Source organism: Hyperoodon ampullatus (assembly GCF_949752795.1).
Source record: "Hyperoodon ampullatus genome assembly, chromosome: 4".
NCBI classification, from domain to species: Eukaryota; Metazoa; Chordata; class Mammalia; order Artiodactyla; family Ziphiidae; genus Hyperoodon; species Hyperoodon ampullatus.
The window spans coordinates 175,572,667-175,598,321 of NC_136917.1; the positions used below are offsets into that span (position 1 = coordinate 175,572,667).

The 25,655-nt window shown below is 65.3% G+C and overlaps 1 protein-coding gene across 2 annotated transcripts in view; it reads left to right on the plus strand.

Annotated features, from left to right (window-relative positions):
* Positions 1-876: 876 nt before the first annotated feature.
* The window catches only part of SLC12A7 (solute carrier family 12 member 7), a gene marked incomplete at both ends in the record, with an annotated part of 40,570 nt that continues 15,791 nt past the window's right edge, over positions 877-25,655 (plus strand). For both annotated transcript variants that reach the window (XM_079703713.1, XM_079703712.1), the window contains 11 exons: positions 877-1,000; positions 15,594-15,688; positions 15,952-16,074; positions 18,701-18,847; positions 20,072-20,126; positions 21,100-21,230; positions 21,463-21,704; positions 22,331-22,542; positions 23,060-23,227; positions 24,698-24,796; positions 25,377-25,434. In XM_079703713.1, the coding sequence (XP_079559839.1) occupies positions 877-1,000; positions 15,594-15,688; positions 15,952-16,074; positions 18,701-18,847; positions 20,072-20,126; positions 21,100-21,230; positions 21,463-21,704; positions 22,331-22,542; positions 23,060-23,227; positions 24,698-24,796; positions 25,377-25,434 (1,454 nt within the window). The remainder of the gene's footprint in view (positions 1,001-15,593; positions 15,689-15,951; positions 16,075-18,700; positions 18,848-20,071; positions 20,127-21,099; positions 21,231-21,462; positions 21,705-22,330; positions 22,543-23,059; positions 23,228-24,697; positions 24,797-25,376; positions 25,435-25,655) is intronic.

The following is a 25,655-nucleotide window of genomic DNA, read 5'->3' on the forward strand; positions in this document are numbered from 1 at the left end:
GGGGTGATTCATTGCACCTAAATGCTACAACTTTTTGGACTAATTTCTCTTTGATGGACATTTGGACACAGATTTCCTGTGTCTTTAAGAAACTACCAGGTGATGGCAGGTTACAAGGCAGGGGGCATCCTGGTGAGTGCCTGGCTTGGGTCTGGAGTCCCACCTTGTGCCTTCCCTGCTCTAGCCTGCACGCTTCCCTTCCCGGGGCCTCCCCAGACGGAACCTAGTGGGGTGGGGGCAGGGGAGGTCTCCCCCGAGCCAGCAGGGATGGGCTTGGGGTCCCCGGTGGGCGGGGTCCTGTCGCAGAGCCCTGGTGACTTGTGGCTTCGCGGCTGTGTCCGTTGTGGACCCGGCGCCCTGCTAACCGTGGCTCCCTTCAGCTGGAAGCGCTTCCCTAAACGAAGCGCCCGGTGAGCCTCAGTCAGGCAAGGGGGAGGGGAGGGGAGACCAGATCTCGGCCGGGGTGGACAGTCCCGCTCTCGGGGTGAGGAGGACAGTGAGGGCGGAGGGGGGTACAGTTGCGGGCAGGGGGATGGCCATGCGGGCGGGGCCAAGGGGGACAGACCGGCCAGAGGCCTGCTTGGGGCAGCGGGGGAGCAGGCTGTGCAGGAACCGAAAGCCAGCCGCTGGGGGCGGGGCGGCACTGGGGGTCGGGGGCGCGGGCAGCGCCCGGGCGCAGGCTGGGGGCGGGTCCTCAGCGGAAGGAGCCCCGCCCCCGCCCAGGGAGCGCAAACTTTTCCAGGGCTCGCGGGGAAGCCAGGTGCGGTCACGTGGGGCGGGGCGGGGCGGGGGCGGACCGCGCTGACCCCGCCCCTGCGCCCTAGTCCGGCCTCGTCGGCGGGAGCGCGCGGAGTGGCCGGGGCGCCAAGGCGAGCCATGCCCACCAACTTCACCGTGGTGCCTGTGGAGGCGCGGGCGGACGGCGGCCAGGATGAGGGTCCCGAGCAGACCGAGGCGCCGGGCCCCCCCGAGGGCGGTGAGCCCAACTGCCCGAGCCCGGGTGAGCGCGGCCGCACCTGCCCGCGGGACAAAGGCGGAGGCCGGGCTGCGCGGGGCTGGCGGCCGGTGGGAAGGAGAGGGGAGGGGAGGGAGGGGAGGGAGGGGAGGGAGGAGGGGGCGGCCCGGGAGGGAGGGGGAGGGGAGGGAGGGAGGCCGCGGCGGAAGGGGTGGCATGGGTGGCAGGGAGGAGAGGGCGACCCGGGCCCGGGACGTTGCCCGAGGAAGGGGTGTGGGGCTGCTCTCCGCTCCCCCTCCCCCTGATTCCCGGCCCGCGCCTTCCTCTCACTCCTCACTAGTTTCCACCCTTTGCCTGCTTCTGTGGTTCCCGGCTCACCGCCCCCCACTCCTGCCTGCCGCGCCCCCTCTCCAGGCTTAGTGGTGGAGGCGCTGGGCGAGGGCTTCAGGGGCGGTGGGCGCTCCTCTGCTGCGCCCCCATGGCCCCCCCCCCGGGGCCTAGGAAGCACCTTTCTCCCACTCGGGGTGGGCCCCTGGGGAGGTGTGAGACGCCCTGGGTAGCTATGGAGACCGAGGAGGGGCTCTTCCTCCGAGAGTTCCCAGGCCCCCCAGGCCCGGTGACCCGGTGGGGTCCCCACCCGTGGTCAGGCTCCTCGGGGCAGGAGCGCCTGGCCGCTTCCTTCCCAGCCACCTCTGCTTTGCTCGTCTCTGCTCTTGGGCGGTGGGGCAAAGGGCCGCCAGTCAGATAAGCCCGGCTGCCCCGGGACAGGCCCGCACTCTGGGGGGTCTTTAGCAGGAAGGGCTGCAGGTCCCCGCCGGGCGGGGGAAGGGAGCTGTACTCAGGCGGAGGGTCCTTGCCCGCCTCGCTCTGGAATCAGGAGGTTTCTGGCACTTTCACTTTCTCTTGGTGCGGGGGCATCACCAGGCCTGTTCCTCCATCATCTGGGCTCCAGGCCCGGGCTTCTCTGCAGCGGATAGGTTGGTCACCCTGAGTCTGCTGCTTCGTCTGGGGCTCAGCGCCCCTCTAGAAATGGAGGGTCACTCTGCAGCGTTGAGGAAGAGGTGTCCTGCTCCAGGCAGGAAAAGGGGCGCGGTCAGTGGAGGCCACAGGTCCTGGGGCCTGGCAGCAGAGGCCGGGCACCCCCTGGGGGCAGCACGCCGTCCTAGTGGGCAGGGGCGGGTCGGCATGGTCCCGCCCGTCCCTCGGGTGCCCGCCGGCTTTCCTCTGCACGTGGGTGTGGGTGTGGGTGTGGGAGTGGGCACGGCTGCCGACGCCTCGGAGGCCGAAACCAGGCCGGACTTGAAGGCAGAGTCCGTAAGCCCAGCCTTTCTCTCACTGTGGCTCCGACTAGCGCATCCCGGTGTGGCGTTTGTGGGTGAGCGGCGTTTCACCGGCCACCAGGAGCCATCGTGTCCTCGGTGACCCTCGGCCCTCCCGGGTGTGCGGCCCCCTGCCTGCTGGCTCCTTCTCGGACAGGCCTCGGTGGCTCTCTGTAAGCTCGGTGCCCCTGGGCCTCCGCTCAGGGCTGCCAGGAGGGCCGTGGTGTTGCCTGCCCGGCTGGCCTCGAGCCCCCAGCCCGCCCTCAGTCCAAGGCTCTTGCTTTCTCAGCCCTAATCACACTTCATTCCCTCTCCCGGCTTGTCTAGAACCGCCTTTGCCTGTGTGCTCTCAGAGGCAGGAGCACCGGCAGATGCTAAGTGTGGGCGTCCTGCATGCTTTTGAACAAACCCTTTAGGGTCTGAGCTGCACCTGTGACACTTAGATAAGCGGGCTCAGAACTTCAACCTGGGAATCCTGTGTTCTTCACTCGTCCTCGTGTTCCCTTAGAGAGACAGCCACAGAAGGCCTTGGGGAACTGGCCGGAGCCCCCTATGGGGTCACGGGCAGGCGTGCTGTTGCCTTTCGGGGTCTGCTCAGCTGGGTTCTGAGTTTTAACGCAAGCCGTCAGACCAGTCGGTGCCCAGAGAGGCCCCGTGACAGGCCTGTGTCGCCAGCGTGACAGGGGGAGCCTGGGAAGCAGCCTCACGCTCTGCTCGTTGGTGGGACAGTCCTGCGGGAGCCGGAACCGCTGGATGGAGCCCCTTTGAAGACCCGCGTGCGGGGCCCTTACCCTGTGGTCCAGCTTGTGGCCACACCCGCTCATCGCAGAGTCACTGAAGTTCCTTCCTGAGTCCATGGCCGGCCTTTGAACCTCCAGGGAGGCTCCTGGCTTTCTGGGTGGGCCTCCCGGTGGTGCTGGTGAAGCAGGTTTGGGGATACCCTCCCGAGGTGTACCTGGGGCTGTCGTGGAAATAGGGAGCGTGGGACGCCAGGTCGAGGGTGGGAGGGAGGTGAGGAAGGGCCAGCGCTCACGTCTGCAGGCCCACCTGGCTGACCCAGAGCTTGGTGGGACCAGCCTTGGTTGTGCCCGGCCTGAGGCTGAGGGCCTAGTCGGTGAGCCTGTGACACGGGGCGGCCGCCTGGGCTGCCTTTGGTCCCTGTGTCCAGGCTGGGCCTGCCGGGGAGCCCTGTTGTCAGCCTGTGAAGCCGGGGCCCGTTTCCTGGCCGTCGGAGGCTCTGGGCCTTCATCAGAGTGCGGTGGCCGATACCAAGTGTTGACCTTGAACTGCCCCTGCTATTTTGACCTTGGTTGCGTCCGGTCGGCAGGCCCACAGTTGGTGCTTTAGAGCCGGGAAGGTGGCCTGCAGGCGGTGAGGTGGGGGGGTCCACGTGCACCCCCAGAGGGGTGGCCCCGACCCCACTGCCCCCCACCGCAGGGCCCGTGGGCTGGGCCATGGAGGGCCACTGTTCCTGCCCGTCTCCTGCCCGTTCCTCCCTGGGAGCTGCCCGCAGCTCTGCTGGGGCTTCCTCTTCCTTTCTTGTTGTTCCTCTTTTTGGATTCCTTTCCCGTGATTTCATGCTCTGCTGCTCAGGTCCTGTGGGTCACCCGGGGGTCTTCTGTTGCCCCTGTGAAGGGGACCCGCGCCCCCAGCCACTGACCCAGGCAGCTCTGGGAGCATCACCTTTGTCCTGCGGGGCTCATGGGTCACGGGGAGCAGGCTGTGTGCCGATGCGTGTGCCCGCTGCCCTCGAGGGTCTGCTGCCGCTGGGGTGGCCAGAGCGCAAAGCCGAGGCCCTGGGCGCTGGGACGTGAGTGCGGCCGGAGAGTGGGCCCAAGACAAAGCCTCGAGGTTCCGTCCTGCCGGGCCGAGGCCGTGGAGCATTGCTCCGCCACCGGGTCCAGGAAGGAAGGGATGCGTCATGCTGGCGCGGGGGACGTCTGAGCAGGAAGCGCAGGCAGCGCAGGCTGTCCGAAGGGCCGACCCCTGAAAATGGTTGAACCTCATCCACCGAGGGAAGAGTGGATGGTTCCGTATGTCTCCCGGTCCCCCGGGGCCCCAGGGCGAGAAGGGGTCCCCCATTCTCCAACAGTGCACAGGGCATCACCAACCAGCGGGCTCCGCCAAGTGCTGGAGCAGCAGGGAATTCCACTGCCCCCCAGCCCCCAAGAGGCGCCGGGCAGAGAGGCAGTTAACACGCCCCAGGACGCTCGGCGCAGTGGCCCCTCCACACGCAAGCCCTGCTGGCCTCTGGGGCCCTCTCCTTGCCTAACAGCCCAGACAAGCTCACGGCTCCACTCTGCCAGGGGCCGCCCAGGACACACACACCAGGCAGTCCTAGCGCCACCCCCAGATGCACGCACACGCACACACACATGCACACACACACGCGCGCACACGCACACGTGGCAGGACAGCCCCACCGCAGCTGGCTCCTTGCCGCCCTTCCATGGAATCCCCCTGGGCCAGCTCAGCGCCCCATGGCGTCAGACCCTGACTCATTGCCCCGAGGTGCCTGTCTCAGGCCGGGCTCACCCCGTCCCATCCCGGGGGCTGCATTTCTGGGGACAGGCTGCTGCTGGTCCTTGTCACCATCAGACAGGCTGAATCCCGCCGGTCCCCTCGTGCGGCCAGGCCCACCAGGGGACCGGGACAGCCTCAGGCCCGAGTGCCCACGTCACTGGAGGTGGCTACACAAGCAGAGGGTTTGTCTGCAGGGCCAGCCACTCCGCGCTTGAGGCCACAGCCACCTTATGAACGGAGGCAGGTGGGTTCACCTGGGCAGAGCAGCTCCCAGTGACACGGGGCCCCCACCGCACAGAGAGCCTGCAGCTCAGAGGCCCCCCCTGGCCAGACAGTCACACGGCCAAGGCATCAGAACCAGAACGGCCCCGTAGCCCATGGTCTGCGTGCAGACCCCGTTATTTTCAAATAATTGATCCCATGTGTCCCCTGCTTGGAGGTGGGCAGCGGGCTTACTCTCCGCTTGGTGGGGGGGGATTCTCGCGGGGCTGTTGGAGGAGGGGCCTGCCTAGAGAGGGTGAGGGGCCTTGTGTGTGCCCAGAGCCGGCCAGGGCCAAGGTCACCCAGGGTCTTGATTTACTGCAGCTCAGGGCATCACAGACCGAGCAGGGGGCGGCCGGGATGGCCAGAGGCGTCTGCCAGGTCGGACCCAGTAGGCGAGGGGCAGTCCGCACCTCCCTGCCCCCGGGGGACCCGGCTGGGGAGGGAGGCCTCTGCTCAGCAGGCCTGTGGCCACAGTCCTGAGCAGACCTGAGCAGCTCCTGGCACCTGACTGGGTTGGCCCGGGCTCCTGCCCTGGCCGATGGGTGGCCTTGGGCCGGGGGTTCCTTCCCAGGGCCAGTATCCTCGGGGCACAGCAGCGGGACTGTGGTCGTGCTCGGGGCGGACATTGGAGGCACAGGCGGATGGGAAGACGGTGCCGCTGGCTGGTCTCTGTGGGTCTCCCGTTCCCCCCTGAAGGGCTGCGCATTGCCGGGCACGTGAGGCTGGAGGGCAGAGGCTGCTGTTTGGCGTGAGTGTCAACCGCCGTGTGCGCAGCCAGGTGCTTTTTGGGGGTGTCCCTCTCGTAATCCCTTTGCAGCAGCGCTGCTTGCGGGGAGCAGGCGTCTGCAAGCGGCTCTGGGAGTGTGAGGCCGGCCAGGGTGACGGTCTGGGGCCGTCCGGGCTCCAGCGGGTGGCTGCCGTGGGCTCCCTTCTGGGGGACCCTGGGGCAGTGCCGCCCGGCACGGAGGGCAGAGCACGAAGGGTTACACCTTTCTTTTATGAGAAAGAGGGAACTCCCTCCTCAGGGCAGAGGTCTGGTCTGCGCAGATAAGCCTGCAGCTTCAGCAGGACCAGCCGAAGAATGAGGCTCCCTGGCCCCCCGATCCATGGCCGCTCCTCCGTCTGTGGCCCCTGGCACCGTGTCGGCCCTGGAGCCCCGTGCCGGGAGCGCTGGTGAGGGGCCGCGTCCAGGTGCCCCTGTGGCTGGGGGGTGGGGGTTTGCAGGGCCGTGCTCCTGGCCGGGAAGGGGGTGAAGTGTGGGTGCCAGGTCTTGCCTGGGGCCTGTGCGTCTGCGTGGCCTCTGCCCGCGCTCTGGCTGGGCTCGGTGGCAAGGCCCTGGGGCCCTGGGCTGGGTTTGTTTCCTCTTTCTTTCTGAGTACACAATGGGGAGGAGGTGGAGGTTCTGTTTCTGAGCTTCCCGAGGCCTGGGTGGGCCCTGTGACCTGCTGTGAGCTCCCTGTGCTCGGGTTGCTCTCGGCCAGAATCCGTGGCTCGTGTGCCTGTGGCGCTGGGGTCTCTGCTGGGTGTTGGGCTCCTGGGCCTGCGTTTGCTGCTCGCAGCCAGAACTGCTTCCCATCTAACCAGCCTGCAGCCGCCCCACAGCTGAGCCTGTCTGGGCATCCGCGTGGTCAGCATGTGCCTGTGGCCTGGCGCCGTCTGCGAGGCGGGGGCACCCCACGAGTCCACGTGAGCGGGACGTACCCCCAGGGTGATGGGGAGGCCTCATGTGGGCCCCGCGCCGACCCGGGGGTTCTCCTGCCTGTCTCCCTCTCCTGGAGCCGGCCTGTCCCAGAGGTGGCCGTGTCCTGCCCCACCTGGTCACAGCGCCCACGGGTCAGGCCTGGGTTCTCAGGGAGGCTCTCGGGACGGTCACCGGGGAGGGATCCTGTGGAGCCGAAATCAGAGGAGAGACGCGCCACATGGTTCTTGGGTTTCCTCTTCCCGCTGATGGAGGGTCTTGACCACAGCCAGGCAGGAGCCTGAGTCGGTAACGGGAGCCGCCCCTGGGGGCTGGTGGGGCTCCCGGCTGCCCACCTCCCGCCTTTGCCCCGGCTGGGCCGGCCCTGCCGTCCTGAGCCCTTCCCCCCACCCCCAGGCTGGGATCACAACGGCCAGTTCCCGAGGAGGGAGAGGTCGGGTCGGCAGCAGACACCTAGGGCTGGCGGGGAGCCGGGTCCCTGAGTCCACCGGAGGCCCACGCTGCCCAGGAGGGAGCGCATCCAGCCTGGTAGGGCGGGAAGTCCCTGGAACACTTACTGTTCTGGAGAAGCAGCTCACAGAGCTGTGCTCCCCAGCTGTGCCCCGTGTGCCCCGTGTGCCTGCACACGTGTGTTAACGTGCGTGGCTGGCTGGTTCCTCTGTGTTCGTGCCTCTTAGTAGCCGAGAATCCCGGTACTTTCCTCGTTGTCTCGACTGTGCGAGTGTCGGGTTTAAGGAGAAGGTGCCAGAGCTGGTGTCCTTGGCCCGACTGCTGGGCTGAGGCCCTTGGTTGGAACAGCGAACGCCGGGGCGGTGGCCGTGACCTTGGTCCGGGTTGAAGGGAGGCTGTGTCCCTCCAGTGCCCGGAGCCTTCCTGAGTCCTTGTCTGTGAGCACCCCGGTCCTTGGTGTCGCCCAGGAGAACCCTCACCTCGGGCTGCGGGGTGGTGGGGGCAGCTTAGCGGGGCAGGGGGCACATCTGGGCTAGGCAGGCTCTTTCCCCTCGGCTGCACCGCCTGCTTCTGGTTTCGGCTTGGACCTGGTGTCGGGGGTGGGGGCGCTGGTGGCAGGGTGCTCCCAGAAGTGAGGGCTGTGTCGTTTCAGGAAGGCCTCGCAGAGGTGCTGTGATCCGGCCCTGCCCACCTCTCCAAGCGGACACCCGCCACGCCCCGCCAGGTGCGGGGTTCCAGGTGCCAGGCGCACGTGCACAGCACTCTCGGGTAGGGCGGAGCCGGCCTGCCGCCACCTGCATGCCCTGGTCCGTGGGCCTGGACGGTGCTGCTTCTGGCCCCAGGCAGCGGGGTCTGTGCTTGGTGGGGGCAGCTGGGGGCCAGGCGCACAGGGTCACCTGGCGAGGCCCTTGGGAAGTAGCATCTCTGGGCGTCTGGGCCTCCAGCTGGCAAGGTGCCCCCGCAGGCCACGCCTGAGGGTCGGGCATGGGCCCATGGAGGTCCGAGGGGCAGGGGCGCATCCACCTCCCACCCTCTCAGCTCCCGCCTGTGGGCAGGCGCGTCTCGCTCCAGAGGCCTGGGTGGGAGGGCCAGGCAGCCCTCCGGGAGAGGACGTTGGGAGGTGCCCCGGCAAGGGGCCGCGTCCAGCTGGCCAGGCTGTGGGTGGTGCCTGTCCTGTCAGTGTTTCCCCTGTTTTCGCCAGAGAACGGGTTTCTGTTTTAGCCAGAAACTTGCTGTGAAAGCACGGGAGCTCTCGGCCTCAAGCATTTCCTTTTTTTCTGGCTTGAATGCAGAACGGTTTCTTCTCAGGCTGTGCCCCTCGGGGAGTCCACTGGCCCAGGAGGTGGCCAGGCCGCTGGATTTCAGATCCAGCATCGATCCTGGCTGCAAAGCACGGAGGGCAGGGGACAAGGGCCAGAGGGCATTAGTTAACCCTGAGGGTCGTGGAACCTAAAAACTCCGTTGCAGTGCTGAACCACTTGGAAGAAGATCCAGCCTCGGGGGCCGGCCAGTTGGACGCACTGTTAGGTTGGCAGGTGGGACTGTTCTGCTGGAGTTGGCCCCGCGGCCCCAGGGGAGGACTGCAGGCTGCCCACTGCCCGTGCCTCGGTGCAGGCCCGGCCCCGCTGACCCTCGGGAATGCCTCTGGCTCTGAGCCTCAGAGGTCACTCTCTGCTCCTTGTCCGCAGAGGTTGCAGTGGGGCTGGCGGAGGCTGTGACCAGAGACGGAGGACGCTGCGCTCGGGACCCTCAGCGGGGATGGGGCTCTGACCCGGTGTCCACAGCAGACCACTGGGACTGGGCCTACCGGCCTCCGCTTTGCCCCTGAGCGGGCGCCCCCGTCCCGCCTGCCTCTCTGGCCTGGGCCGTCCCCTCCCGCCCCGAAGGCCCTGCTGCGTTCTCTTGATGCTGAGGACGCACGCTCCTCTCCTGGCGGCTTCCTGGTCCCGCCCCCTCGTTCAGAGCACCGGCTCCTACGGTGTCCCTGGTGACCACCACGTTTACTCAGGTCCGGGTTAAGTTTGCATTTCATGGAGCCAGAAACCAGGCATCCAAATGGATGTGGGTGAAGCAGATCGACGACGGGTGGGAAGAGCAGAGGCCGCCTCGGCGGGGGGCCGTGTGTCTCCGAGGGCCGGGTGCGCAGGCTGGTGGAGGCAGCGGTGCTCTGAGCTGCGTCAGGCCTGCACCGGATGGGGAGGGTCCGCTTGGATGTGTGGCCGGCGCTTGCGGGCACGGGGGCTTCTCAGGACGCCCGTGATGACACAAGACACACGGCCTCATGCGAAGCTCTCTGCTGCCTCCCCTCACGGGGAGGAGGAGGGATGCCCTGCCCACTTCGCCCCTTCCTGGCCACGGTTGCTCCCCGGGCCTTGGGCTCTCACTGCCAGGCACACGCTGTCCCGCCCGTTTCTGGGGGGGCTCCTCGGTGGTCTTGGGCCGAGGCTGGTCTGTAGCTCTGGGTCCTGGGCCTGGTGTGGTCCGGCCTTGCTGGCCAGTCATCCTGGGAGCCCCGGGCAGGGTGCCGCCCGGGCCTCTGGGGGCGGTGGGCTTGGTGTGCCGTGTTCAAAAGGTGCTGCAGGTTACTGGAACTTTCTTTAGAACCTGGAGGGAGACCAGCAGGTGGGTGGACACTAAGGCCTGGCTGGGCCGCACTGGGAGTCACCCCTGAAGCACTGGCTTCCTCGGGCTCCTCGGGCCTGGCGAGCGCAGGGGGTGCCAGGAGCACGGGAGGGGGCTTTAAACAGGCCACTCCTAGGCTATGATGGTGTCTCAGAGCTTCCTAGTTTTTGTGATCTGGACAGTTCTGAGGGGTGCTGGCCAGGTGTGTTGCAGGTGTCCTCGACTGGCATCTGTCTGATGGTTTTCTCGCGGCTCGGCGGGGTGTGGGTTTAACAGGAGGCCCCGGAGGGAACGTGAATTCTCACCGGCATGCAAGGTGCCACCGTCACGCAAGGTGCCACCGTCACCGGGGCTCAGCACTAGAGTGTCCGTCAGGTTCTGCCGTGAAGCCCCTCTTTTCTGCTTTCCGTACTTCATCTGTGGGAAACGAGTCATCAGGTGCGGCAGCCCCTCCCCAGCCTTTGGAGCGAGTGGCTCCTGGCTTTGTGGCGCCTCCTCTCCAGCCATCTGTCCTTCCACTCAGCCTGCCGTGACTTGGGGGGCTGGGGGACGGAGGGGCTGCCCGCGCTGCAGGGGGGGCCAGTAAATACACATTTTAAAGGCTTGAAAAGGTTAGTTATGGCACATGGCTGCTGTGTCCTAGAAAAGCAAAACTCGGTTGTGAGCGCACGTCGGCAGCCCAGAGCTGGTGGTGCAGCCAGAGGCCAAGGGGCTGTAAACCGAGCGGCTGGCGCTCGGGCCATGTGGTGCCTGCCCGCGGCTCCCGGGGTGTTTGAACTCACCAGCTGTGAGTGCGGTGGGGGTCACCTGTCCCAGGCTCCGGACTCTCTGGCGGGCAGCTCTGCGCGCGGGCGCCCGCCCTCCCGATGCCGGTGTGTGGGGCGGTGCTGTGGGCATGTCCGTGTTCGTCAGCTGTTTCTGTGCGTCACCCCCAGTTCCCTCCTGTCCCCTCGGGCCACGGGCACCTTCGGCCCCGCTTTCCTGGTGCTGCGTCCACAGCGTGGCCGTTCTCGGGCGTCCCCAGCACACGGGCACCCCCGCCGGTTGGACGTTCCCAGACACGGTGTCCCGTGGTGAGGAGTGTGATGAGATTCTGAGCCTTGTTGGTTCCACGTGGGTTTACTGGCCGAAGGATCCTTGTTTTAAAACCGAATCAGCCCCCTTCCTCGGTGACGAGAGGGGTGAGTCACATGCAAGGTGGCTGGGCTCTGAGGGACCTCCCAACCTGGCAGGGCCTCCCCACCCACAGCGCCCGCCCGGCTGGACACTAGGGGTCCGGGGGTCCCGGGCTTGCTGGGGGCTGTGACCTTGGACCGCATCAGGCTGTGATCTCTGCGCGGTGAGCCCCACCGGCGGCCCCTGCGGCGTGAAACGAGCAGGCTGAAAGCCCCGCCCGTGGGCAAGGCTGGGAGCCAGCTCTGGTGGTGGTGGGGGCTGTTAATCGCGTGGCCTCCAGGCCGTTTCTGTGACTACATATCCGATGGCCCAGCCCAGCCCGTCCGTTAGAGCAGGTGAACGAGGCCCCAAGCGCTCCTGCCCGGAGACAGCAGGTGTGGGTCCTGCCCCCCCGGCCGGCGTGGCCCAGGACACCTGACCGCACGCCCAGGACACCTGACCGCACGCCCAAGACACCTGACCGTCAGGGGGCCCCTCCCGCACGGCCCGGCAGCCACCGCTGCGCACGAGGGCGCCCGGTGACCTCCGGGCTGTGTGCCCGGTGGGGGCACCACGGGGGACCCGCCCCAGGAGGACGGAGGAGGTGGGGCCGGTGAGGCGGGCCCTGCGCCCCCGGGATCCCCTCTGCTCGGGCTTGTCTTGGGTCCTCATTGTCGTGAACAAGCAGAGTCTGCAGCGGGCGCAAGCCCAGGTGAGCGACCTCCTCCCTGAAACGTAGGGGGAGGGGCTCAGCCAGAGGAGGACCCCTGCTCTTCAGAGCCGCGACCGGGCCTGGCAGGGTCGTGCCGGGTGCCATCAGAGTCCCGGGGGAGGCGGGAGAGGTGTCCACCCAGAGCCTTAGGCCTTCAGAGCCCCTAGCGTGTGCCAAGGGCTCAGGCCCTGGGGTGGTTGTACCAGTTTCCTTTGTGAAGACGTGAGTTGTAACCTGCCCCTCCCTTGGAAAATAGAAACTGAGATGTGAGTGTTCTCCAGCGGTGAAGGCAAGTAAGGGACTGTTAAGGCTCACCCGGCTAGCTTGTGACGGTTTTGCATTTTGGGGATGGGATCGCAGGTGTGTCCCTCAGGTAGAAGCGTTTGATTTTTTTTTTTTTTTTTGCGGTACGCGGGCCTCTCACTGTTGTGGCCTCTCCCATCGCGGAGCACAGGCTCCGGACGTGCAGGCTCAGCGGCCGTGGCTCATGGGCCCAGCCGCTCCGCAGCTTGTGGGATCTTCCCGGACCGGGGCACGAACCCGCATCCCCTGCATCAGCAGGCGGATTCTCAACCACTGCGCCACCAGGGAAGCCCGAAGCCTTTGATTTTTAACCAAGAGTCCCGGCTCCAGCAGGTCGAGGAGAAGATGGCCGCCCGAGGCTCCCACGTGAGCCTCTTTCCGCTGGGTCCCCCAGCGCTTTGGAAAGCATGCCCGAGGGCTGCCTTCTCAGAAATGAAGGGAAACGTGTTCTCATGGTTTACGATGGATCAGGAGACTCGCTGTTGGCCGTGACCTCTGGTGTGGGCGGTGCAGCCCCCAAACCAGGGGGGTCGGCGGCGGGGGGGGATTTACGGAGATGCTGGGGCGTGTGTTGCTGTTCCTCCTGTGCGTTTTGTGTGCGTTCCCCCATTCTCTGTGCTCGCTCTGTGTGTGAATTCTGGTTATAAGCAGCGAGCTGGAAGACCAGAGCCTCACAGCCTGACAGCCCAGTCCTGGCCGTCCCCGGGCTTCCTGTGCACACATGCCCAGCACACGTGTCCCCATGGGGCGGGCCATCCTGGCCTTTGTGGGGCGTTCACGGCACCGTTTCCCACTCTCCGGTCTCCACGGTCGTCCTGTGTGTACATAAGCCACTAACGTCCACCTGCCTCGACTCGGTTGGTCCTGGCGGTCCCCCTCGGCCCCCTCGGCCCCCTCACCTGGGCACTTCTCGCGCAGTCTGCTCCTTTCCAACGCTCCGCTCCGGGCCACCCCCAGCCCTCCTCATGGCGGATGGGCAGCTGTCTAGCTCCTGTTTGAGCTCATGGTCTCACTTTCCCAGCCACCGGGAGCATCAGATGCTCCAAGAAGGATGTTGCTTCTGTGGATTGAACGTGGTTGCAGGTGCCTATCCGCCCCGTGCCTGGTGGGCATTCAGACAGACCCTCTGGAGCCCCCTGGACCAGGCTGTGCTTCCTGGCGGGGGCGGCAGGGGCACCTGGGCCTGAGCTGAGTGGAGGCCCTGTCCACGGTGGCCACCTCTCCCTGGACGAGAAACGTGAGACCTGGGAGCCATGAATTTGTCTGGCCTGCGAGGCTGAAGCCTGTTGACCGGGACAGAGCCGGCCTGCGTGTCCTCCAGAGTCTGCTCTGCAGAGAGCTCTTTGCAGCTTCCGTTTACACCAGAAACCCAGTCGGAAACGCTTGTCTCTCGTTACCAGAAACAGGATCGTTACCACCAGAAAAATACAGTCATTACTACCAGGAAGAGGCTGCTGAGCAGGAACCCGCTTGAAGCAGGAAGGAGGGAGAGAGGCGGGCACTCTCCTGAAGACACCTGCAGGGCGGGTGGAGGGCGCTCAGGAGTGATTTCTTGTTTAATTGAATGTGGTTGCATTTTTTAAGCTTTGTTTTGACCCAACTTCAGAACGTTGACTTCAGAAAACTTTCAAGGGCACAGGATCACGTGCCACCTGCCTGAGCGTTGGTCCCACCTGCCTTATGCCTCCCCCCGCCCCCTTTTCACACGTTCCTTCCTGATTTGCTGAGAACAGGCAGCAGGTGCGATGCCCTTTGTGTGTTTCCTAAAACAAGCACGTTTTCTCTCATGATCCCTGTAGTACGGTCACCAAAGTCAGGACGTTTTCATTGACTGCAGTCTTCCTCAGATTTCACCGTCGGCCCAGTAACGTCCTTTATGGAAAGAATCAGGCTGCTTCCATCTTCTTCCTCTTTCCAGAACATTCCGGAGCCGGCCCGTGTCCCCCGAGGCCTCTGAAGAGGGCCGGTCGCTCCTTTGGTTTGCTTCAAGCTCCTCGTGCTGGAATCCGGGGACCCAGGCAGTCATGTCCTCTCCTGGGTGCCGGTCAGCCTGCGACCCTCGGGTTCACCTTGACCCTTGGTTCGGTGGGTGGTCGGCTCTTCCTGGCACTGCCCCTGCCCCATGGTGCTGAGCAGGTGGCTCGTGGGGCCATGGTCGCGGGGGTGTCCCTGCCCCGTCCCCTCCAGGTGTCGCCCCTGGTCCCGGCATCTGCTGGTGGTTCCTGCACCAAGCGGTTCCCCGGCCACTGGCTTCCTCGGGCCTTCTGCTGCCCCCGAGCTGGTCACTGGGGCTCGGCAGTGAGGGGCACAGGGTCCGTCCGGCAGGAGGGCAGGGCTCTGCCTGCCCTGTGGCCTCCGCGGGCTGGACCCTGGGAACCTTCCGGGGAGGGGTCTGGGAGGCCTTGGTGGATGGGCGTGGGTCTGTGGATTTCGGGGGGACTGGACAGCTGAGTCGGGGGTGAGGGGCGATGCCTGGACCCCAGTGGCTCCCGCATCTGTGTCCGTTGCGAGGGGCCGGCACGTGAGTTCACGGGGGATGGACTGTGGTCTCCCCTTTCCTGTGCGTCTGGGCTTTGGTTTCCTTCTGGGGACTTGGGGGATTCCATCAGAAGGTCGGGTGTCACCCCTGACGGGACCTGGTGAGCAGGTGATTCCCCGCTAACGTCATGCTCCAGGTTGGCCCAGGGCCCCTGGGGGCCTGAGAAAAGCCAGTTTTGAGCGCCTTTTCCTGGTGTCCTCACTCGGTCCTTCTGATACAGGGTCACATCACACGTGGAAGGGCTGTGGGTGGGGCTGATGTGCAGGTGGGCCCAGGTAGGGGTGCCAGTGTCTCCGAGCTCACCCCATGTCCCTGCTGGCAGCTTCTGGGATGGCATTGCTCCTGATCCGGTGGGATGGGGCAGGGCTGGGAATCAGAGCAATGCCATCGAGGTTTTTCTCTCTGCTTTGAATTGGGAGCACGTGGTAAGGCTCACGTTTCAGGATCTGGGAGGAGCTCCCAGGGTGAGTCTGGGCTGACCCTTCGCTCCTCTGCGGCCTGGCCACGCTGAGGGCCTTGATATACTCTAGCTGGGGACGGCGGGTCAGGGCTTCCTGACAGAAACAGCCGCGGAGACAGCAGGGCCGCGGTGGGCCACCTGCCAGCCGTGCACCTACGTGTGGGCTCCGTGACACTCCCCGTGGGGACTGTGCTCTGAGCTAATGGGGTCACCAGTGAGGCCGTCGTAGTCCACCAGGATTGGGGGAATTGGAAACCTGAAGCTGCTGTCAGAACAAAGCAGCGAACCTCTGTGCCACCTGGTACAAGTGCCGGTCCCCACCCCGTCCCCACCGTGGACAGTCACGGGCCAGCCTGTCTGGATCTGCTGGTCTTGAGCTGTTTGTCCTGCGGGACCCAAAAGGGCCGGGGTGGGACCTGAGGTTCCTGGACCCAGCGCCACCTTTGGCGTTCTCTCTACCTTGTCTCTCGCCCCCGACAGGTAACTTAGAAGAGTCCGGGGCACGTAGAGAAGCGCCTGGCGGGGCCCCTCCTCCAGTCCCCTCGTGGCCTCCTTTAATTCCTTTCACATCTGACCGAGCCCTTCCCCACAGGAGATGGAAACCCCGGGGAGAACAGCCCGTTCATCGGCAGCGTGGAGGTGGGCGGAGAGAACGCCTTCGAGAGGAAGAGCATGGCGCTCTTCGAGGTAGGCGACCGCCCCCTGCTGTCCCCTTCATGTACCCGCGAGAGAAGACCCCAGCCTAACGGTGCCCTGGGGTCCGGGCAGAGGCCTCAGGGAGCCCCGTGGAGGGGCTGGGGCTGGGCCGTCCGGGGAGCCCTGGGGCCCTGAGCCCTGACCGTTGACCCGCTGGGCACGTAGAGCGGGAGCCCTGCTGGGAGGTTGGTCTGGTCGGTCTGGGGCGTCTCGGGCTGGGGGGGTCACGAACTCCACGTCTCGGCCTCAAATAGGAGGAGATGGACAGCAACCCCATGGTGTCCTCGCTACTCAACAAGCTGGCCAACTACACCAACCTGAGCCAGGGCGTGGTGGAACACGAGGAGGCCGAGGACAGCCGGCGGCGCCAGGCCAAGGTGCTCCAGCCCCGCCCAGCCCCGCGCTAGGGCCTCCCCGCCCCCACCGGATCCCCTGGACCCCCCCTCCCCCGACTTGGTTTCTCAGTGTCGGGACTTGTCCTGCTGCCACCTTCCTGGGAGCCTTACTTCTGAGGGGTTACCTCTGGGAGCCTCTCCTAAGATGCGCCCAGCTCTCCGAGGATTCTGTGCAGAGACCTTGGGGAGGTCCCGTAAGCCCAGCCTGCTGAGCTGCACGCAGCGCGTAGGGCAGGTCCACAGGGCGGGCAGCTCCTGGCCCCGTCCCCAGGGGACCCGGGAGCCGGTGCCAGAGGCTGACGCAGGCCGCCCGTGACCCTCAGCACAACCGTTGTGTGGCCAGGTGGGCAGGTTTGGCGGGATGACCCGGCCGCCCCACCCCCGGGCATGGGTCCGTGGGAGCGGCCCTTGTCCCCCTGACCAAGGGGCACAGAGATGGGGGGTCGGTCCCCCAAAAGTGCCTTCTCCAGGGTCTGGGCACCTCTAGTATCTTGGGCCTTGTAACCGGCCAGGTTGATCCTTCAAAGCTGCCTTTTATGGGAGTGCCGGGGGCCCCGTCACGGCCTTTCAGGATGACTCAGGGTCATCTCGCCGCTGCACGGGGACAGGGGCTGGGCCTGAGGCTGGCCCCGCGCCCGTGAGGCTGGAGGGTTTGCTTCTGGTGTTTCACGGTCCTTGAGGCCAAAGGCAGGGCCGGAGCCGCTCTCGGCTTGTGTTGCCCTCAGCCTTCTCCACCGTCCTGCGCCCGGGGCCGGGAACCGCCACAAACAGGGCACGGGTCCGCGGGGGGGCGGGCTGCCCCGGACGCTGGCGCTCAGGGCCCAGGCGTGAAAAGCCAGCTGCTGGGTGCTGTCCAGGCCTCAGGCCGAGTCTGCCCAAGGCTTCTGACCCACCTCCACGCTCCCCGGGCGCCCCCTTGGGTTACTTCCCTGGGGTCCCTGCTCCATGCCAGCCCCACGCCAGCCTTCTTGGCGTGGGCGTTCCTGTGTGTCGACCTTCCATTCTCACCCTGAGAAGCCCCCCGGCTTCCTTTGAGGGGGATCCGCCTTTCAGCCCAGCGAGCGGGCTGGGCCACGTCTCCGCAGCCTCCACAGGACGCCTCGTTTCAGGCAGCCTGGCCCCTTTCACAGGAAATGTTTTCAGAGCAGATCTTTCCAGCTTTTTTTCCTTTTATTCATCTAAGTTTAAGCAGCTTCCCCCATTAAACGTCCTCTTGTCTTTTTAGCCAGGTGTCCCCAAATCCCGACTGTGTCGCCTGACGCAGCTGTCACGCTGGCCGGCGGGCAGGACGGGCTGGCCCCGGCCTTGTTCCTGAGCTTTCCTCTGGGCAGGTTTGCTCGGCTGTAGTCTGTCTGGGGTTACGGAAGACGTTTCTGTCAGGCACCCTCCTGCAGTTACCCCACGGCGGGGCGACCCTCTCCCAGGCCGCATCTGGTCGGCCGTGCTGCGGGGCCTTCGGGAAGGGGGTGACTCACAGGTGGCACGGCCTCTCCGAACTCTCGCTGGGTCCCCTCCCCTCGCTGGCCTCTTCCTCCAGGTGGGTCAGGACACGGCAGATTTCTCTCTGCACGTGGTGCTTCTGCACCCCGTGTAGCTTAGGGAACGGTGGCCGGTCCCTAACCTTCCTTCCGGCCTCGCATTTCCCCTCACCGCGTGGTCTCCTGGGGACCTGGCCTGCAGTCGCTTCGGACAGAGCCCAGATCAGCTTGCCCCTCCGCTTTTGTCTAAGTTCCCCCCCTTCCCGCTGCGCCCCTGATGGGGGAGGCGGCCGAGCCCTTCTCCCCTCTCTGCCCCGGGGCACTGACGTGGCTTTGCCCCCGCCCCCCTACACCTGGGCAGTGAGGGTGTTGCCAGAATCTTGGCCTCTGTACACCAGGGCTGAATAGAAATACGGAGGCGGGGTTTTGGAGGAAAGAGAAAGAATAGCTTTATTTCTTTGCCAGGCGAAGCGGGGACACAGCGGGCTGGCGCCTCAGACCCTGTGCCCACCCTGCAGGGGGTAGTCTTACAGTGGTCAGGGAGCAGGGTGCGGTCAGCTCGTGGACAGCTCTCGGATTGGTTGGCATCAAGGTGAAGTTTCAAGCATCATCAACCTTCTGGTTTCAGCCGGTCTGGGGTCTGTGTGCTTGTGGCCAGCAGGTTCCATCTGGTGGGTGTCTGCTTCCTGCAGAAACAACTTAGGAAGGTGTGTCAGGCCTTTACCTATATGTTTCAGGGAACTGGGAGTTCGTGATTCCGAGATGCGGCAGAATTGTAGGCTGAATTACTGCCGGTTCCCCAGGCCAGCAGCTCTTCTCTGTTTCTGTTGATACGTCTTCACGTTTCCCAATCATTCACTCTTGAGTCAGCATTTCACTTGCGAAGACAGGGACTCAGGGCCTTGTACACAGTTTCAAGGGGTCCTACTCTGGGTTCTCTCCAAGCCCTGGCCTCGCTTCAGCTGTTTTCCACGTAGCTGAAGCTGTGGCCTTTGCTGGTCTTCCTTTGTCTTCCTGTCCCCTGACCTCTTCACGGTCTCTGGGGCCCACGGTGTGGCCTCGGCTCCCGGCGGGGCGGGGGGCCCTGGGGGAGGCGCTGCCGGCCCTGGAACCTGCCCCCTCCCTTCCAGAGCCCCCGCATGGGCACCTTCATCGGCGTCTACCTGCCCTGCCTGCAGAACATCCTGGGGGTCATCCTCTTCCTGCGCCTGACCTGGATCGTGGGGGCGGCCGGCGTCCTGGAGTCCTTTCTCATCGTGTCCGTGTGTTGCACCTGCGTGAGTGGGGCGGGGGCAGCTGGACGTCGGGGCTCTCCGGGGTCCCCAGCCCCAAGGGCGCCCCTCACCTGCGCTGGCTGCCGACGGGCCAGGGGCAGTCTCGTGGGCCCGCCTCCGCAAAGCCAGGGGTCAGCGTCCCCTGGTGGCCACCACTCACGGCCATCCCGTCCTGCGTTTAGACCAGGTCCCCTGCCCACTGGTGACACGTTCAGCCCTGCACCCGGCTCACCAGGCCCTCCTCCACGTGGCCTCCGCACCCACGTCCCCGTCTGCCTTGGCGGCCCAGGAGCCTTTCCTTGCGACAGCTTGTCGTGCCTCGTTCAGCCCCTAAGTGGCCCTCAGCACCTGCCCCCCGCCTCCCTCCTCCCCCTTCTCCGTTGCTGTTACGAGGAGGGTGATTCAGCCGCTCTGAGCCCCCCAAGTGCCATCTACCTGAAAGAATCAAACGATGCAGATGAGCCAGAGTCCCCTCGACGCCAGTCTGCTGCCCCGCCTGACCCCAGCTGCGTCCCCCGGCCGCCCCGGGCCGCCTCTGTGTCCACGGCCTTCCTGGCCCTGTGGGGTCGTGCTTGAAGGTCTTGTCTGAAGCTTCTTGCTGTTCTGCCTGCACCGCTTTCCCTTAATGAGCCTGGAAGTATCTTTGGAGTAATCACCCCGCCTCTCTCCCAATAAAAACCGATGAAAAGCAGGATACAGAGCAGGGCCTTTGTTAAGCTAGAAATGTCCCTGGCAGGAACCAGTCAGGTGGGCACTGAGGCTGCAGGCTTCCCAGGGGCTATTTCTTCTGGTCCTCGGGTTGTGAAGTAACTGCGCCCCAACCCACAGGTGTGGCCGCTTTCCTGAGCAGCGGGTGAGAAGGCCTGCACTGGACAGGCTCTGGCAGCCCCCCAGCCCCGTGGGGTGGGTGGCCCGGGGGGCACCTAGGTGGGGGCCTACAGGGGGGTCCCCCTGCATCCCATCAGGAAGTGGGCGCCCACTGGAAGCAGGAAGGCGGTCCTGAGTCGGGTGTTTCCTGGGGGGCTCACAGGAGCTCAGCTTTGGGGGTTAAGTGGGAGAGAACAGGGTTGCGGTCCTGAGCGTTCTGGCGCCTGGTTACTCAGCAGCCCTCTGAGGTCAGGAGCCGGGAGTCGGCAGGCGGGCGCTGCCCCAGGCCTGATGCCGTCCACCTCCCGGGGTGGCTCTTACAAATACTCTTTCTTCTAAAAGGCCCCCGTCTTTCTGCAGACGATGCTGACCGCAATCTCCATGAGTGCAATCGCGACCAATGGCGTGGTCCCAGGTAAGGGTGCCACGGAGAGCTGGGAATGGCGGGGAGTGACCAAGCGGGCTCTGCTGTGGACGGTGGCACACGTGCCACTTCGTGTGACGTTCACCCTTCACCCCGGGCGGCCTCAGGGGCGGCAGAAGGCGGGTCCCAGCGCGGACACGCCCTCACCCGCCCACAGGATGGATCTCCACATCTGGAGGGGTGGACATCCCCGTGGTGCGGCCAGGCCCTTCCCTTCCAGAGGCCCCGTCGGCAGTGACCCTGCCGTTGGGCAGTGGAACTCAGGCGGCTCCCGGCCCCCACCTGCACGTGATGCTCCCCCCCGGCGTGCCCCCCCCACCGAGGGCACAGTGGGGCTTTTCTAAGGCCAGGGTGGGGTGCCCCCCTGTGGCTCGCCCCCAGTGCCTGCCCGTGCACGTGGGGTCCCTGAGAAATTGGGGTTCTCCTCGGGGAATCTACGTAAACGCCTCCAGGGATTTTCTTGTCGCGTTTACACCGTCCCCTGCTTGTTCTTCAGGAGGGGGCTGCACCCTGAGATGTCCTCCAGTGCCCAGTGTCCCGCATGGTCCCTGGTCAGTGTCCGAGGGGGTTCTCAGCCGACAGACAGGACGACCAGGGACGGGCTGGCGAGGCCGTGGGTGTCACTGTATCCGTAGGTGTGACACACTAAGGATGACTAAAGAGCTCTAGGCTTTTTAAATCTTGGGCGAAAGTTGAGTCGAGGTTTCGGGTGTGACGTCAGCCGCAGGCTTCCTACGGGCACAGCCGTCGGGGTCCAGGCTCCTGACTGTGGCCCGACCTCCTTTAGTCACAGCTTCCAAAGACGGCCGCCAGCAGGGGGAGGGCGCCTGTGGACGCAGGCGCGTGTCCCCACCCTTGCAGCCAGGCTCCCCGTTCCGTGGACGAGGCCGTCTGCCCCGGGAGGTCTGTGTGCGCGGTCGGCGGCAGGTCCGTGACCGCCGCTTCCCGTTTGGCGTGTTTGCAGCGGGCGGCTCCTACTACATGATATCGCGGTCTCTGGGGCCGGAGTTCGGGGGGGCCGTGGGCCTCTGCTTCTACCTGGGCACCACGTTCGCGGGGGCCATGTACATTTTGGGAACCATTGAAATTTTTTTGGTAAGTGCTATGTTTCGGGCGGGTTCCCTTGTCCGGGCCGCAGACGCGCGCCCTGAGGGTCTGTCCCAGAGGCGTCTGCTGGCGTGGAGGCTCACGGGGAAGGGGGATCCCAGTGCCGCACCCCCTCAGAGAGGGCCCCTTGGGAGGGGCAGGGGCGCGCCTGGCCCCGCGCTCCCGTGTGGTCATCTTGGGGAGGGGTGGGTGGCCCTTCTTGACCTCCCTTTCCCTGCAGACCTACATCTCCCCTAGCGCGGCCATCGTGCAGGCTGAGGGGCCGGGCGGCGAGGCCACAGCCATGCTGCACAACATGCGCCTGTACGGGACCTGCACACTGGCCCTCATGGCCATGGTGGTCTTCGTGGGTGTCAAGTACGTCAACAAGCTGGCCCTGGTGTTCCTGGCCTGCGTCGTGCTGTCCATCCTTGCCATCTACGCCGGCGTCGTCAAGACCGCCTTCGACCCGCCTGACATCCCGTGAGTCCTCCGCCCGGCTCTGGGCCGGCTTCCTGGCCCAGTCTGTGGCCCAGGCCTTAACCGCCGACCACGTTGGCTGGGCTGGGCATGGCGCCCTGTGTCCGCAGACGTCCCCACTCTGGCCGGGTCGAGGGCAAGCAGCTCGCGGTGCTCTCGTGGCCGTGCTGTCTGCGAGGACAGGACAGGCCTGGTGACACCAGCAGCACCGAGCTCCTCCCGGCTGTGGCCCTGTCCTCGTGGAAGCCCCTGAGCAGGGTCTTCTCTTGTCCCCTTTCGGGTGAGGATGCCGCGCGGAAGGGGGTAGCTCCGGGTCACAGAGCGAGCGAGCGAGCCCCCGGGCCGCCCCACCGGTCTGGGCCAGGAGGAGCCCAGGTGGGCGGCCGCTATGCACACGTGGACACGCCACGCGGGCCGTTCACTCCGCATCAGGCGCCCCAGAGCAGAGGGTGGCAGGACGGACCGGGGCCCGGTGCTGCCGGAACCCTGCTGAGGGCCGGTCCCTCACGCGAATGCTCTTGTCACCCTGAGTGGAGGGGGTCCGAAGCCCCTCACGAGGGACCTGCGAACTCCACTTGTTTACGGAGAAGAGCGGTGGCTGAGGCGTCTCACCACCTGCTCCTGCCCAGGATCTGTCTGCTGGGGAACCGCACGCTGTCCCGACGTAGCTTCGACGTCTGTGCCAAAGTCCACGCCGCCAACAATGGCTCAGCGACCACTGCACTATGGGGCCTCTTCTGCAACGGATCCACGGCCGGCGTCTCCTGCGACCAGTACTTTGTCCAGAACAACCTCACGGAGATCCAGGGCATCCCCGGTGTGGTTAGCGGCGTCCTCCTGGGTGAGCGTCTGGCGGGTCTCTGCCGGGGCCGGGCCGTCTGAGCTCAGTCCCTTGGGTCCTGTCCTGCTGCCCAGCCTGTGGCCACATCACCCCGTCCCCAGCTGCTGGCCCATTGGGGTCCCTCTGGGCCGATTCTCCCCAGAGGCGTAGACGCCAGGTGAATCGTGCAGGCAGCAGGTCAGGGCTTCAGAGTTGATCTTTTATCTTTAGAATTGCAAAGCGGCAGGCACGGGGGATTAGGATGTTGATAAGGGAAATAATTAACGGGCGGGGTCCCTCAGGCAGCTCCTCCGGGGTAGATTGTTGTACAAGGTAAGTTTTTTCATCAAACTTGACTCAAGGACCAAAATCTTTCATTCAGAGATTAGGAGAGAATAGTTTTCTTAGAGGGCAGTTTCTCCCAGTCACTTGTCCTTGTCCTGGTGTGAAGTTGGAGTCTGGGGTGGGGATGGGTCACCCGGTGGCGGAGCCCTGATGGCAGGTGTGGAGTCTCATGACCCGCCCGTTCCCCCCACAGATAACCTGTGGAGTGCGTACGCGGACAAGGGGGTGTTTGTGGAGAAGAAGGGCGTGCCCTCAGTGCCCGCCCCGGAGGAGGGCGGAGCCAGCGGGCTGCCCTACGTGCTGACTGACATCACGACCTACTTCACCATGCTGGTCGGCATCTACTTCCCCTCCGTGACCGGTGAGGCCTCGGTGCTCCCGGCGGGTCAGGGCCCCCTCAGCTCTTCTAACACGCCCACCCCCGCCCCTCTTTCCTTTCCTTTTGGCTCAAAGATGAGCTTAAGGGTCTCCGTCTTCCACATGTCTGAGCAGGGGGCTCAGGAGCTTTTGGCGTCAAGGAGTTGTCCGTGTTCTTGTGAGAGGCCCAGGTTATTCGGAGTGGCCCTGCGACCTTGGCCCTTAGCAGTGGGCCCGAGGGCCGTCAGAGGGCAGGAACTGCAGCGTCCTTGTCCTTATAAGAGAGTCTGGTGACCTCCCGGAGGGCCCCGGTGCACAGTCTCCCACACGCACACACTGGTCCGCACGCTCACACACACACCCGTGGGCGCACACCTGCTCCTGGGTGTTCCTCAGCCTGGCCCAGCACAGCGGAGCCCCGGCCCCCCAGGCTGGTGCTGGGCAACCGAGGGGCCCGGAGCCATCCTCGCGCCTGGCCCCCACTCAGGCCTGTCCCCACGCTCCGGGAGGCTGGCTTGCCAGGGGCTGCTCGCCCTGCTCCGAACTTCACCTCTGCCTTCCCCGAGGCCCGGAGCTGGGGCAGGTGGCCTCCCTGCGAAGGCGGGGTCACGGTGCCACCTGGACGGGCATGGGGGGGTGTGGATCCGGCCCCTGGGGGGTCTTTCTCCTGTACTTCTGTCCCCGCGCTGTCAGTGATCAGGGCGGGGAGACCTCCTCTGTGGATGTGGGTCTTTGCACGCCCTGTGGCATGCCCACGGGCTCTGTCAGGCCACGCCTGGGATAGGATCACAGGTGTCAAACGAACCTGCCACCACCTGGATTTTCTTTGATCCCAGTAGGAATCACTTACACTTACGTGCCAAGTGGAGTGACCAGTGTGGGGTGGGGGGCGGCGGCAGCGGAGGCGGTGGCCAGTCACCGCGTGGGAAGGAGGAGGGTTGAGGCCAGCGGGGAGTCTGTGCTGAGGCTGAGCTACGCTCTGACCCAGGCCTGGCCCCAGAAGTGAGTCAGCATTTGGCCTCACTCTCCAGGGAGTTTCTCACTCCTGGCCACGGGGATCAGCGGAGATCAGAGTGGGGATGAGGTCGGAGCCGGATGCACGCGAAGGCCAGGTCTGGTTTTGACGTCCGTGGCCAGCGTCTGGGATGAGCTGTTCCCTGGTCTCCACCGTGACTTACTTCACAGCTGGGCTGGCTGTCCCCATGGAGAGCGTGGGGGACATGTGGGCACCTGCCCACATGTCCTGCAGCAGCCTACCCAAGATGTGAAGAGAGGTCAAGCCTGGCTCTGTGAGGCCTGGCATGCAGGCTGGGGGTCTCTCCTTTGCGTCGTGAGGAAGTCCCAGGCCCGTTCTGACTCTGCCCCAGATGGGCCAGGGTGGGCGGGCAGGCGGGCAGGCGGGCGGGCCGGGGGGTGGCATCTCCTAGGTGCCATCAGTGCCTGTGACCCATCACTTCTCCCTCCATCTCCGTAGGCATCATGGCGGGCTCTAACCGGTCCGGGGACCTCAAGGACGCCCAGAAGTCCATCCCCACTGGAACCATTCTGGCCATCGTGACCACGTCTTTCATTTGTATCTTTCGGGGGATCGAGCGTGGGGGCCAGGTGCTGAGGGTCGGACGGCTCTGTGCCCTTCTCCACTCACCGCCGGGCCCTCTGTGCCTCTGGGCGGGCCTCCCTGCTTCCGGCAGTTCTGGCCACACACCCGTTCTCAGAGGGGGCTGGGCTGGCGTTGGCCTGACTTAGGAAAATAAACACGGACTCCTGGACGCCAGCCTGGGTTGATGGTAGAACGTGGCTTTGTCCGAGAACTGCGTGTAGTACCCACACTGTGACGTGTGTCATGTTACTAACGTGTAGCCACGGGTGTGCTCACATCACAGTCTTGTCAGGTGGGCTCACTGGCTTAGAGGTGCCAGTGGAGCCTTTCTCACTGAGCTCACCCCTTTCCCAGCCGGCGAGGTCTCTAGCTCGGTGCCTGTGGTGGTCACCCTGCAGGCCAGGCCTGTCGTGACTGACCTGAGGTCCCCACAGAGCAAGGCCACGGCATGGGGCCCAGGGCAGGGCGGGCAGGGTGGGCAGGGTGTGGGGTTGGTCCAGGGCTGGCTTCAGCTACTGCATCATGCCTGCTGCGTCCTTGACCCAAGCCGCAGACCTTTCCTGCATTGTGCTGTTTGGGGCTTGCATTGAAGGCGTGATCTTACGAGATAAGTACGTTTCATTTATGGCTTCTGGGAACTCGTGGGGTCAGGGCTGGTTTTCTCGAAGGTGATTTTAGCTTTGGGATTGAGAACCCCAGGATTTCTAGCTTTCTGTGTAGCAGGTGGCCCTGTGGCCCACGTGTTGGGGTCTGACCTGTGCGTCCATCTCCTGCTCAAGCCTGGAGCTGGGGGCCCACACAGTGACCTCAGATCCTGGTAGAGCTGGGGTGC